Source organism: Hemiscyllium ocellatum, chromosome 39, assembly GCF_020745735.1.
Source record: "Hemiscyllium ocellatum isolate sHemOce1 chromosome 39, sHemOce1.pat.X.cur, whole genome shotgun sequence".
Classification (NCBI taxonomy): Eukaryota; Metazoa; Chordata; class Chondrichthyes; order Orectolobiformes; family Hemiscylliidae; genus Hemiscyllium; species Hemiscyllium ocellatum.
The window spans coordinates 30,307,198-30,319,657 of record NC_083439.1 but is presented as its reverse complement, the minus strand read 5'-3'; the positions used below and the strand labels follow the sequence as shown (position 1 = coordinate 30,319,657).

General features: G+C 40.8%; 1 protein-coding gene across 1 annotated transcript; it reads right to left on the bottom strand.

Moving 5' to 3' along the window:
- Nucleotides 1–1,714: 1,714 nt before the first annotated feature.
- On the bottom strand, nucleotides 1,715–12,099 carry LOC132834168 (small EDRK-rich factor 2-like). The gene is made up of 3 exons (XM_060852830.1): nucleotides 11,979–12,099; nucleotides 4,510–4,618; nucleotides 1,715–2,164 (listed from the first exon to the last, which is right to left on the bottom strand). The coding sequence occupies exons 1-3, from the start codon at nucleotides 11,983–11,985 to the stop codon at nucleotides 2,089–2,091; spliced, it is 192 nt and encodes a 63-aa protein (XP_060708813.1). The 5' UTR covers nucleotides 11,986–12,099; the 3' UTR covers nucleotides 1,715–2,088.
- Nucleotides 12,100–12,460: the final 361 nt, after the last annotated feature.

Here is a 12,460-nt window from a genome sequence, read left to right as displayed (position 1 = left end):
ATGTAAAAGTTTGCCAATACTTTAAGTCCTGGTGCAAAAGGTTTTCCAAGGCTGTTTTGAGTAATATCCAGATCTACTCTTAGGATCACTGGCCAGAACAAGAACGCCTGATATTTGTGCTACAGAAGTGTGATTGAGATCCTGAATAGGACTGCAAGATCATAATTTGCATTATTTAATGAGGATAACAACAAATCAATTTTTAAATACCATGATAAAATGGCAACAGGAAGAGGAATTGTGAAAATAAAGTAGCATATGGGTTTTCAAATATAACCTTGGAAGTGAGCAATAGTGTGTGTCATGTCATTACCAGGACTGTAAGGAATAGAACAATTAAAATTCTTGGAGGAAATTGTTAATGGGTGTGGTTTCATCACAAACATCCAATCCCCATTAAAGTCCAAATGTTCTGTGACATAGATGCATTGCCCATTATTAGGCCTTTTGCTGGGCAGGATGATCACACTGAACATTTGATTCAGACTTGTGATATACTTCAAGAATTCAATCAATTCCACTTATGATACTCACTTTGCATTATTAAGCAAGCAACGCATTAGCATCTCAGCAATTGAAATACTGACTATGCAGGACCTCAAAACAAGGTGGTGTGTCTGCCCAGATTAAAATAAAACAATATCTACATTTCATGAAGACAGGAAATTGATGTATTACTCCAAGCTAAAATTCAGTAAAAGACTGATACGGAATAATAGAACTGGATCACATGATACTGTTCTAAATTGGAGGGGCTTATAATACGTAAACATTAATGGCTATTCGTTATACTATAATGATCGAGTAATCAAATTGAATGGTGAGCTGATCGTTCAGCATCTAATGCTCATGCAGTCACAAAACTAAAATTAGCCTGCACCGGATTCCTTTAACAACATACACGTATTGTTTAATTGCTTTGATTTTAAAGCAAAGAAAAACAACTGGTGCAATATGGATGCAAGATAAAATCAGTTACACCAAGATAACTATTCAACCCCAAGTTCGTTCATCCATTCAGTAAAATCCAGTCTAACTTCTCCAAGCTTGAATTATTCAGAAATTTCAACACTTCCCCTTCAATATGGTATTTTGGAATTACCTTACCGAATAGATAATATTAATTGTGAACAATTCCCCAATGTTTCCGTGACTCACTTGTCTCAACATAATTATTAACTCAGTTTGATATTGGCTCTTCTGGTCTGAAGAACTGACATTTCCTCAAGCTTGTACAACTTCGTTGGTCCACATCTCACCCAGAGAACAACCCAGTCAATCTGATCACCAAAGTAACAACCTAATTATCTTTGATTTTTATAGCACCATAGCAGAACTGTGATCCATAAAGTGGCAAGTGCCATCAAATCTCAGTCTTCAAAAGAAAACTAATTGCAAATCACTCATTTTATTTAATAGGCTTCAGCACACATTTCCTTTACTTACTCCAACAGCCCTAACTATAGATTTTAAGATTAGCTTCTGTCAGGACGAAGTTAAGATTTAATTTGTACATGAAGCTTACAAAACAAAAATTTAAATATTGCAGCTTTTTTTTTTATATACCTACTTCAGGAGAACATGTCAAACCTAATTGGGTGCTAAGAACTGATTGATTCACAAATGGAAGTAAACCACAGGAGCTAAAAAAGATATTTCAAGAATGGCAAAGCTTTAGTGGCAATTTAAAGACAAGCAGCTGAATCCAGCTTAGTCAACTTAAATGCTGTCTTTATTAAAACAGAATTTAAAGGGTTAGCGTTGATACAAAAATACAAGGCTGGTCACAAATCCAAATGCAAGCATATTTTCTGCTTAAACTGGAAATACCTCTCAAATTATGCTCATGCAAAAAATGCACCTTTACAGCACAAGGTCTAATACTGCATCAGTACCAATTCTACAAGCAAGACACGTTCCTTTGCATTAAAACATGGCATAATCCCACAGAAAGGTACAGCAATGCAATTTTCTGAAGTATCGGAACCCAATGTTTTAAATATGTTCAATATTCGAAGACAAAGCCGCGTTGCTCGTTAGATGCACCCATCCAGGAAAGGTAGGTAGAGTGCCAGTGATGTGGGCACGTTAGTTTGAAGTTCCTGCATTAGCTCCTGCAGAGTTTTTATTTGCTTTTTGTTTCTGCTGCATTATTTCAGCATCCCTGCAAGAATACAAATTATACACCATCACATTTCCAATAGTTGATATGAAAATGCCTGGATAATATTTATTTTGTATACCCACCCAAGAATGTGAGATTGACAAAGATAACTGTCATAAATTTAGACTCTCCATGGAGAAAAGTTAATGCTGGAGGCAAACTGGGATCCCTTTTGGGCTCTAGTCTAGGGATCCAACAGTTGAAATAAATCAAATTTATACAGCTCCTTATTTTAGCACCTCCCAAACCCAAAATCACTTCTATAAAAGAAGGACAAGGGTGCAGATATGAGAACTCCAAGCCCTCCTCCAAGCCACACACAATCTTGACTTGGAAATATCCTGGAATTCCCTCTACAGTAATGTCGTGGGTTTACCAACAATATATGGTCTGACTACCATGGTTCAGCCAGGAGGAAGTGAGGACTGCAGATGCTGAAGATCAGAGTTGAAGAGTGTGGTGCGAGAAGAGCACAGCCAGTCAGGCAGCATCCCAGCAGGAAAGTTGATGTTTCAAGCTTAAGCTCTTTATGAGAAATGTGGGGTGGCCCAAAGGGGGCTGAGGGATAAATGGGAAGGGGGTGGGGCTGACAGTAGCTGGGAATGTGATAGGTAGATGAAGGTGGGGGTGAAGAGGAGGGTGGAACAGATAGGTGTGAAGGAAGATGGACAGGTCAGACAGCACTGAGTTGAAAGGTTGGATCTGGGATAAGGTGGGGGTGGGGAAAATGAGGAAACTGGTGAAATCCACATTGATGCTGTGTTGTTGGAGTGTCCCAAGGCAGAAGTTGAGGTGCTCTTCCTCCAGGCATCAGGTGATTAGGGTTTGGTGGTAGAGGCAGCCAGGGCTTGCATGTCCTTGGTGGACTGGGAGGGGGGAGTTAAAACATTTGGCCACAGAGTGGTGGGACTGTTTAGTGCGTGTCCTAGAGATGTTCTCTGAAACTTTCCGCAAGTTGGGGCCCTGTCTCCTCATTGGGGGCAATGGACTCAGGAGATCACGGTAAATCTGTCATATGTAGAAGGATCCTTTGGGGTCTTGAACAGAGGTAAGGAGGGAGGTGTGGGAGCAGGTTTTGCACTTCTTGACTGGCAAGGGAAGATGCCGGGACTGCAGGGGGGCATGGAGCAAAGAAGGGAGTCGCAGAGAGAATGGTCTCTCTGGAATGCAAATAGGGATGGGAAATATATCCCTGGTGGTGGGGTCTGTTTGTAGTTGGTAGAAATGGCAGACGATGATGCAACGTATCCAAAGGTTGTTAGGGTGAAAGGTGAGGATCAGGTGGGTTTCTGTCCATGTTGCAATTGGAGGGGTGGAGTTCAAAGGCAGAGGTGCAGGAAATGGAGGAGGTGCGCTGGAGGGCATTGTCGACAATGTGAGAGGGGAAATTGCTATCTTTGAAGGAGGCAGCCATCTGAGATGTTCATGGTGGAATTAATCCTCACGGGAGCAGATGCAGTGGAGGTGGAGGAATTGAGAATAGGGGCAGCGTTTTTACAGGAGGTAGAGTGGAGGAGGTGTAGTCCAGGTAGCTGTGGGAGTGCATAGGTTTGAGTCGGTTGCCGGACATGGAGATGGGGAGATCCAGGAAGGGGAAAGTGATGTCCAAGATAGTCCAGGTGAACTTGAGGTCAGGGTGCAAGGTGATAATGAAGATGATGAACTGATCAACCTTCTTGTGTGAGCATGAGGGGGCACCGATACAGTCATTAATGTAGCAAATGAAAAAAGGTGGAGAATGGTGCCGGTGTAGTTGCAGAAGATCGACGGTTTGTATACCTGAATAGGCAGGCATAGCTGGGGCCCAAGGCTACCCATTTGGATTGGACCGTGGCAGAGGTTGATCAGTTTATCAACTTCACTGACACCTTCCACCCTGACCTCGAGCTCACCTGGACGATCTCGACAGCAATGGTTCACCACCAGCTTTAAGTGTAGCTACAGATGGGCAATGTTGCCCATACCCCATGAATGAAAAAACAGTACAAACATTCATTCATTTTGTGTAGATTTTTAGAAACTACTTAAGTTAGCAAATACGTGAACTACTTTTTTGTTACAGTAATCAACAAGCTTTTTTGACCCCACCTAGAACTTTATTTAGCCCCATCCACATCTAGTTTTCAGAGAGGATGTATATCTCAAATGTCAACCACAGATGCTAACTGGCCCATTTTTAATAATGCCCATTGTTTGCCTGTGTCTGTACCCAACTCTTCCCTAAAATAAAGTTCATTGACAAAAATACAGAATCACTTTAATTGCTCAAGTTGCAATATTTTGGTTCCAGATCGTCAGTTAATTGTTTTATGATTTACAAAGTCAGTTGACACTGTTTGGTTTACCTCTGCTTTCTGGCTGCAGCAGATAAACCATCATCCTTTCTTTTCCGTTTACTTTGCTCACTTGATTTTTTTGCATTTTTCTGACGAGCAAGTTCTCGTTGATTACCACCTGGGAAGAGAAAAAGTCAATAGTGACTCCCTCAATTTGATCAGGCCTTTTGCATCACAATAACCTATTTTAAAAAGTGAGCTCTTCAGTAATCATATCTTAAGATTGTGATCCAGTCGAGAATACACAAAAGTTTCCATAGAGGGAAAGATTAGGAAAACTGATCTCAGCCTTTTTCTTACCTGAAATATACAAGTTACTTAGTAAAAAGGCATAACCTTTAAAGCTGTCTAACCATTATCTCAGGTGAACCATCCACTGTTTAAAATGAGTTATGACACCTGACCAGGTTTGCACTTGAAACGGAAAAACATGTAGAGGTCTAGGTGCTGCTTATTTTCAATTAATTTCAGCAAGGTATTTCTAACGGACAAGTTTCACTGTTATCAGGCCAACTAGTAAAACAAAAATCACTAGTATCGCTAATGTTAGACTTTTTCAAAATATAAAGTTTGAATTATTGCAACAGTAACAAAACCACAGGCTTTATACATAACTTCTGAGTTTGAATAGTAGTTGCACTTTAAGCATAGATGCAGATTAGAATAAATATTCATCGAAGAAATCGACTTCAACGTAAACTAACCAACTTGACTCCTGCAAAGTTAGCTTTCAAATTTTAAAAGGTAATTTATACATTGATTATATCTGAGAAAATAAAACCAATATAACTGGGCTACCTCTGAAACGGAGCACAACCTCTTCAGTGTAGCAGGTTCTTTTTTCTAATTTTGTTGAAGAGAGATCAATTCACCAGCCTTAGTGGAACTAATTTGATTTAGGCAATTTGCTATATTGCACAAAAAAAATACTCATTCTCAATATATAGAATTAAAAACAAATAGGCAGGCTGCAGAATCCCCATCGAAGCAGACTCAATGAATTAACCAGAAAATTGAAATTTTCTGTTTGGCAATTCCTCAAAATCTGCATTTAAATTGGTGACATTAGATAGTTGCAATGAAATTAAGCAAAATAGTCAGGAAAAGAACAATTACTAAATATTTAACAGCCTTAAAACTGTAACTATTAAACAGATTCCATCCTTGCCTCACAATCCACTCCCAGTTATCAGACCGTCAGGAGCTATACATTTCAGAATATGGCAGCTGACTGCAGTGAAAGGGGGCATGGTTTGTTTTTTAAAGAGTTCTGCACTACAAAACAACTGTCAGGATGGAGGTATTGCTCCGTATTTGAGGGACACTTCAATGCAATCTCTCCAGAAATGCTGCACTCTAGTTTAAAACAAAAAAAGGAAAATCTGGCCCATAATTCTCAGAGCTAGAATGTTAGTAAGTTACTGCCACCAGATAATAATATTGACAGTTTTCTATTCTGCAAGTGGTCAAGTCAGTCAGATCAGGTCTTAAGTAAATCATGCGCTGATTTGCACCATGTACTCATCTGAGATTGAAAGTCACGTTTTAAGAAAACACTAAAAATAGACTAGTGATAAATTTTAATTTTCAATAAAAACAGAAATTACTGGAAAAGCTCAGCAAGTCTGGCAGCATCTGTGGAGAGAAATCAGAGTTAACATTTCCGATCCAGTGAATCATTCCTCAGAACTCAACGGTCCAAGGAAGGATCACTCAACCTGAAGCATTAACTCCGATTTCTCTCTGACAGATACTGCCAGACTTGTACTTTTCCAGCACTTTGTTCTTGAATCTGATTTACAGTATCTGCAGTTCTTCTGGTTGCTAATTTTATTTTGCTTCCTCCATGGCATCCACCATGACACCTTTCTCGTATCAAATGTGTAGAGAATCTCAGTCTTCCAGCACAGAATGAGGTAATTTACACCCAGTGTACCTGTAAAGATTCTTTGAAAAACAACCCAGTGAATCACACTCCTTCTGTTTTTAAAATCATGGATTTTTCATGAATTACTTGTTAATTTTAAACTGTTGATATTCAGTGTCATTTGAGAGACATTTTCTGCCATAGCAACAAACTCATTTGCCTTTTAGTACAATTTAAGTATTTTTAAAATGTATTCTAAAAAAAGTCTGCTTGGCATTTCCAACAACAGACAAATCCAGATGAAACTGAAAAGCTACTCAGATTACAGGAGATCCTTCAAAATGTTGTGCCTAACAATTAAGACTTGAAAATGCGAGACTAAGAAATATGGCAAACTTGCAAAAAAATTGGAAGCTCTCCTCATTGAGTTCAGGCATATTCAAAAGAGATTTTGAAGATACTTCAATGGCTTACAATAGCAACAAAATAGATGCAGCTTTTTAAATTGAGAGAACAGGAAAATCCTGACACTTTGTACCTCAAAATGTATTAAAAGCATGTAAACTGTCTTTTGGCATTTTAAAAATTGTTATCACTCCTAACTGAACTTCAAAAAGGGCATCAGGTATCATAGTCAGGAAATATGCTCCCACTTCTATTGCAAGGGACAAGCAGATGTAATGCAATCGACAAAATTTGAGTAACTTCAGTTTCTGTGCACAGGCACATAAATTAATTATTAACAGTCAGTTAAGTGTGAGATTTAAAGTACTGCAGAGAAGAATTTAATAAGCTTTATTATAGTATTCAAATCAGATCCTATAGCATGTTTAGTAAACTAAAAAAGAGCTCGAGATACTGCAACTAATGTGTCAATGGTCATTAAACTCAAACCCTTGTGAATTTGCAAGGGTAGACCGTATGTCCACAGGAGTGTTATTCCACACTGAGCAAGATAAACAGTAAATAGAAGCCCATGACATACATGGAAAGATGAAGGGTTTTACAGCAAAGCAAGTCAGATTAAAAAAATACATTGACAATTTGTAGCCAATAGAAGAAAAAAAGTGCTCAACTGGTCCCACTGGATGATACATAAAATTTATAAAAACATTATTTTGAAGTTGAATCAGATGTTCAAATTCCAACAGTTAATCACAGATTCCCTCCAGTGTACAAACAGGCCATTTGGCCCCAACAAGTCCACGTCGACCCACTCAATGGACACTATAGTCCATTTAGCATGGCCGATTCACCTAACCCACACATCTTTGGATTATGGGGAGGAAACCCATGCAGACACAGGGACAGTATGCAGACTCCACGCAGAGTCGCCTGAAGCTGGAATTGAACCCAGGTCCACAGTATGGTGAGGCAGCAGTGCTAAGCACTGAGCCACCCCCAAGTTTCAGCACAATTGTTTTAATGAAAGATTACCAGCGTAGGCTGTATTAAAATGTGTCTAGTCTCCTTCAAAAAGGTGCAATTACCCACAGGAAAACTTTTTATTGTGGTATACTAAACAGCAAGTGGATTGTCCATCATTGTCACTCACTCACCCCAAAAAGATAAATATTAAATTAATAACATACAAGATTGAGTTAAAAAAAAATCTTGTGTAGATCTCCCAAAGTAGTTATTTGTACATAATGCTCTCTATTCCATGTCAGAATGGTAATTTGAAAACTGAAATGAGGCCAAAAACTGAACTACATATCAGTAGATATGGAAATGCTTCCAAGTCAACCAGTGGCTTTCATTTTAAATGTTTACATTGGAACATTACTGTATTGGTTTCAAAATGCCATGTGTCAATGATCAGATATTGACTAATGGAACAGTACAACAATTTCTAAACCTTTAGATTGAAAAATACTATATTGCAGTTTTGCTTCTGTTGAAGAGATGAACAATTCATTCAAAAATGCAACTGTGATGCAAAATGTTAAACAATTGAACAGTAAATCCCCAAAAAAGTGCTTTCCTCAGCAAAAGTTATATTACAGAGTAACCCTTTCCAAAACTCAGTTGAACGGCACGATTTTCTGAAACAGAAATTAATTTGGGCTTAAAACACCCAATGACAAAAATTGGCTCTGCCTCCTATAATCTCTAAAAGGACATATTTTAGGGTGTATAAATACAGATTAGGAGGTGCAACTATTAGTATAATATTACCAGTCAAAAAAAAAATGAAAACTCAAAACATTCAGGTAGGTGCAAAGCTTCAAATATAGCCCATTCACACAGAGTGGGCAATGGTGCCCATTTGGTTAAATTTTAGCTGCAATTGTACAAAACGTTTCCCCCAACACCCTAAACAGATGTGTCTTGAAAGCTGTCTTTAAAACTCTACATTACACTGGCCCAAATCCAGTCCCCAAGCTTGCTTAGACTGCCTCAGTGTGAGGTGGGTATGTAACCAGCAAAATGATGCAAACAATTAGGCTTAAGTGCCAATAAGTAATTATTCCCAATAACTGGAGAGATCAACTATGACAAGTTGATAGTCACTTGCATTACCCATTTGCAGAATTAGCTACTATCATACTCCACAGTAATTACCACTGATGAGAAATGAACCACACACATTGCTTGGCTACAAGAACGGGACAGAATCTGGGAGGTTTCCAATGAGTAACATCTCCCAACTCCCCAAAGCCTGTCCACAATCTAGAAGACATGTCAGCAATGTGATGGAATACTCTGCACTTCCTGTTGCTTCAATAACACAAACTAAAACAAAGCAGTCCTCTTCATGGAATTCCATCCCATTTTCCACATTCACTCCTTCTACCACTTATACATAAATTGTTGCAATGTGTACCATCTACAAGATGTAATACAACAATCTATGATTCTTCCTTCAAATCTACCTGGAACGGCACCACTGAACTACAAATTCCCTCCAAGAAATGTACCATCCAATCTTGGAATATTACTGCCCCTTCACTATAACAGGGTCAAAATCCTGTAATGACCTTCTTCACAATGCTGTGGGTATACCACATGAACTACAGCAATTCTAAGTGCTACCTGACGAGGACCTTAAATGTTATGGGCAATAAATGCTGACATATCAATTGACACCACTGCCCATGAAGGAAAAGTATCTACGAAAACAGTAGATGCAAATGGTTTGACAAGAACCCCATAAAATTGGAAAATAGAAAAGAACATAATCAAAGACTCCTTCCAGCACAATTAAACTCTCTTCCAATGGACAGAAGATACAAAAGTGTGAAAATTCTTAAAACTGATTCATCCCCATTGTTATCAGACTTATTAAAGAACCTCCTGTTATAATTCTGCATCTTCTCTGTAGCTATAAAACTACTCAGTTCTACTTACTGTTCATTCTTAAGGTATAATGTGTCTGGTTAGCACACAAACAATACTTTCACTGTATGTCAGTGCATGTTACAATAATAAATCAGTTAAACTTTGACTTGTTAGTAGCATTCAATAGTATAGAGACAATTCCTCAACTTATGAGGGAAATAATTAAATGAGAGTCAGGAAAGCAAAGAAAAAAATTTACAATGTATTCTTTCCTCTCACTTACCCACCCCGACAAGAATGAGCTAATTTCCCTCAAACAAGCTAATATTGTGGTACAAAGTTAAAAATCACGCAATAGACAATAGGTGCAGGAGTAGGCCATTCAGCCCTTCGAGGCTGCACCGCCAGTCAATATGATCATGGCTGATCATTCCTAATTAGTATCCTCTTCCTGCCTTATCCCCATACCACCACCAGGTTATAGTCCAACAGATTTCATCGAAAGCTAGTGTGCTTCCAGAGCGACGCTCCTTCAGGTGATTGTGGAGGGATGGATCGTAACACAGAATTGATAGCAAACATTTGCATGTGATACAACTAATATTATACATTGAAAAATTGATTGTCTTTTAAGCCTTTCATCTGTCTGTATTCTAACAGATGAAGGGCTTAACAGACAATCATTTTTTCAATGTATAATATTAGTTGTATCACATGCAAATGTTTGCTATCAATTCTGTGTTACGATCCATCACTCCACAATCACCTGAAGGAGTGTCACTCCGAAAGCTAGTGTGCTTCCAATTAAACCTGTTGGACAATAACCTGGTGTTGTGTGATTTTTAACTTTGTACACCACAGTCCAATACCAGCATCTTCAAATCATGACTAATATTGTGGTGACTTTCTAACCCACAACAGATTGTGTCAGACAAGGTTAGTGTGTGCTGGGGAACAATGGCAGACAAACAGCTGAAAGATTGAGAATCCTTTCCCAAAGGGCTGAGAATGCTCTGTCAATGTACAGGCACAGTATCTCAAAACAAGAGAATAAATCCACACCTAATTTTCGTCCTCAGCAGTTCAGGGTTCAGACAGTTTATAGGTGGCCAAGCCAGGCTGGGTGAGATCAAAAGTCACTCGGACCAGAAGGCAGGCATGCAAAGCCAACAAGCCAGCACAGTCAGTCAATGCAGCACTTGACCAAAAAAGGCCATTATTTATCTTCCTCATCCAATGATAAATTCATGCAAAGACAGACTTTCAGGTTTTGATATAGATGGATTCAAAACACTGATTCCTGTACCTTTAAGAACACTCCTCTGAGATTTTTCAATATAAAAGTTAATCAAAAAAGAGAACAGGGCATGGCAGAGTAAACATGAATCGTCAGTTTCTGGATTAGAGTGGTGCTGAAAGAACACAGCAGTTCAGGCAGCATCCAAGGAGCAGGAAAATCAACGTTTCGGGCAAAAGCCCTTCAATCAGTGACCATCTAATCAAACAGTAGGGCCGATGGGCCAAATAGCCCACTTGGACTATACATTCTCGCTCACAACACGACTCTACATGCATATTGTCAGCAGTCAAAGAACCCCTACTGAAAGCAGGCCGTTCAGCCCATCGCGTCCACACAGACCCTCTGAAGAGCATCCCTCCCGCCCCCATTCCTACTCCTGTAAGCCCCCATTCCCCATGGCTAATCCACCTGACCTGTACATCTTTGGACTGAGGGAGGAAACCGGAGCACCCAGAGGGAACCCACGCAGACACGGGGAGAACTCCACACAGACAGTGGCCTGAGGCTGGGACTGAACCTGGCGATAACCACTCAGCCGATCAACCTTCACCGCTTCCGGCCCTTCCACTCGAGAGTCAGGGCCGAGGCCGGTGGCTGGGGCACCGTGACCCCATGTCTCCCCCCCCCCCCCCACTCCCCACAAACACAGAGCTGCAGGAGGAGCGTGCCGCCCCCTCCCCTTTAACGGCAGCTCCGCCGATTTATTTTGAGCCGACTAATATTCTCGGAGTGCGGACGTGGCAGGGCCGGTCCTCACAGTACAACGCCGCCCGGACACAACAAAAACAAGAGAGGGGAGAGGGGAGGGTTAGCGAACCCGGAGCTTATTCCCCCTCTCCCCCAGCCACCCGCCCGATTCCCTCAGAGTCAGCCAGCCGCCCGCTCCAAGTGCGGGCCCGTCAATCCCGGGGCTAGACCGCGGCGGGGCGGCGGCGCATGCAATCCCCCCTCCCCCCGGTTCCGAGTCCACGGCCTAATCGGGAGAGGGGACACCGTATCTCTCTCGCTCTCACTATCGCCGCTACTCACGGGTCATCCTGTCCTCTTTGTTGTCGGTCGGTCGCCCGCCGCCACAGCCGAGTCCGCTGCCGCCTGATAACCGTCGCGGGCACACGACCTCCAGTGCAACCAAACCTGATCTACCGCCCACCGCCTCCTGATTAGACACCACCGTCACGTACTGTCCCGTGTATGGCTTGGACACTGTCAATCATCTGACGTCATATCGCAGCAAGCTAGGTTGCGTGGGCGGTCACGTGGTGGAGGCTTTCCTGGGTGGGGGAGGGGAAGGTGCTCCTTTGCCCATTGGGCCCTTGTCCTTTTTTTTAAACCAAACCCTGGCACTTTTCACAACAGATTTATAGTGGACAGGCAACAGATTGTCATTTGATGAATTATCTGACCTTGCCTCCAGTAACTGTTTCATAGAAAATGTTCGTATTCACATCCATACATGAGCTGGATGCTTTCAATTTCCAGAATTAAAAATCACACAACACCAGATTGTAGTC

What these genes read in the sequence shown, in the direction of transcription:
- LOC132834168 (XM_060852830.1), bottom strand. An exon ending in GCTGCAGCCAGAAAGCAGAG is followed by an intron (nt 2,165 to 4,509) that starts GTAAACCAAACA and finishes GTATTCTTGCAG; the next exon opens with GGATGCTGAAATAATGCAGC.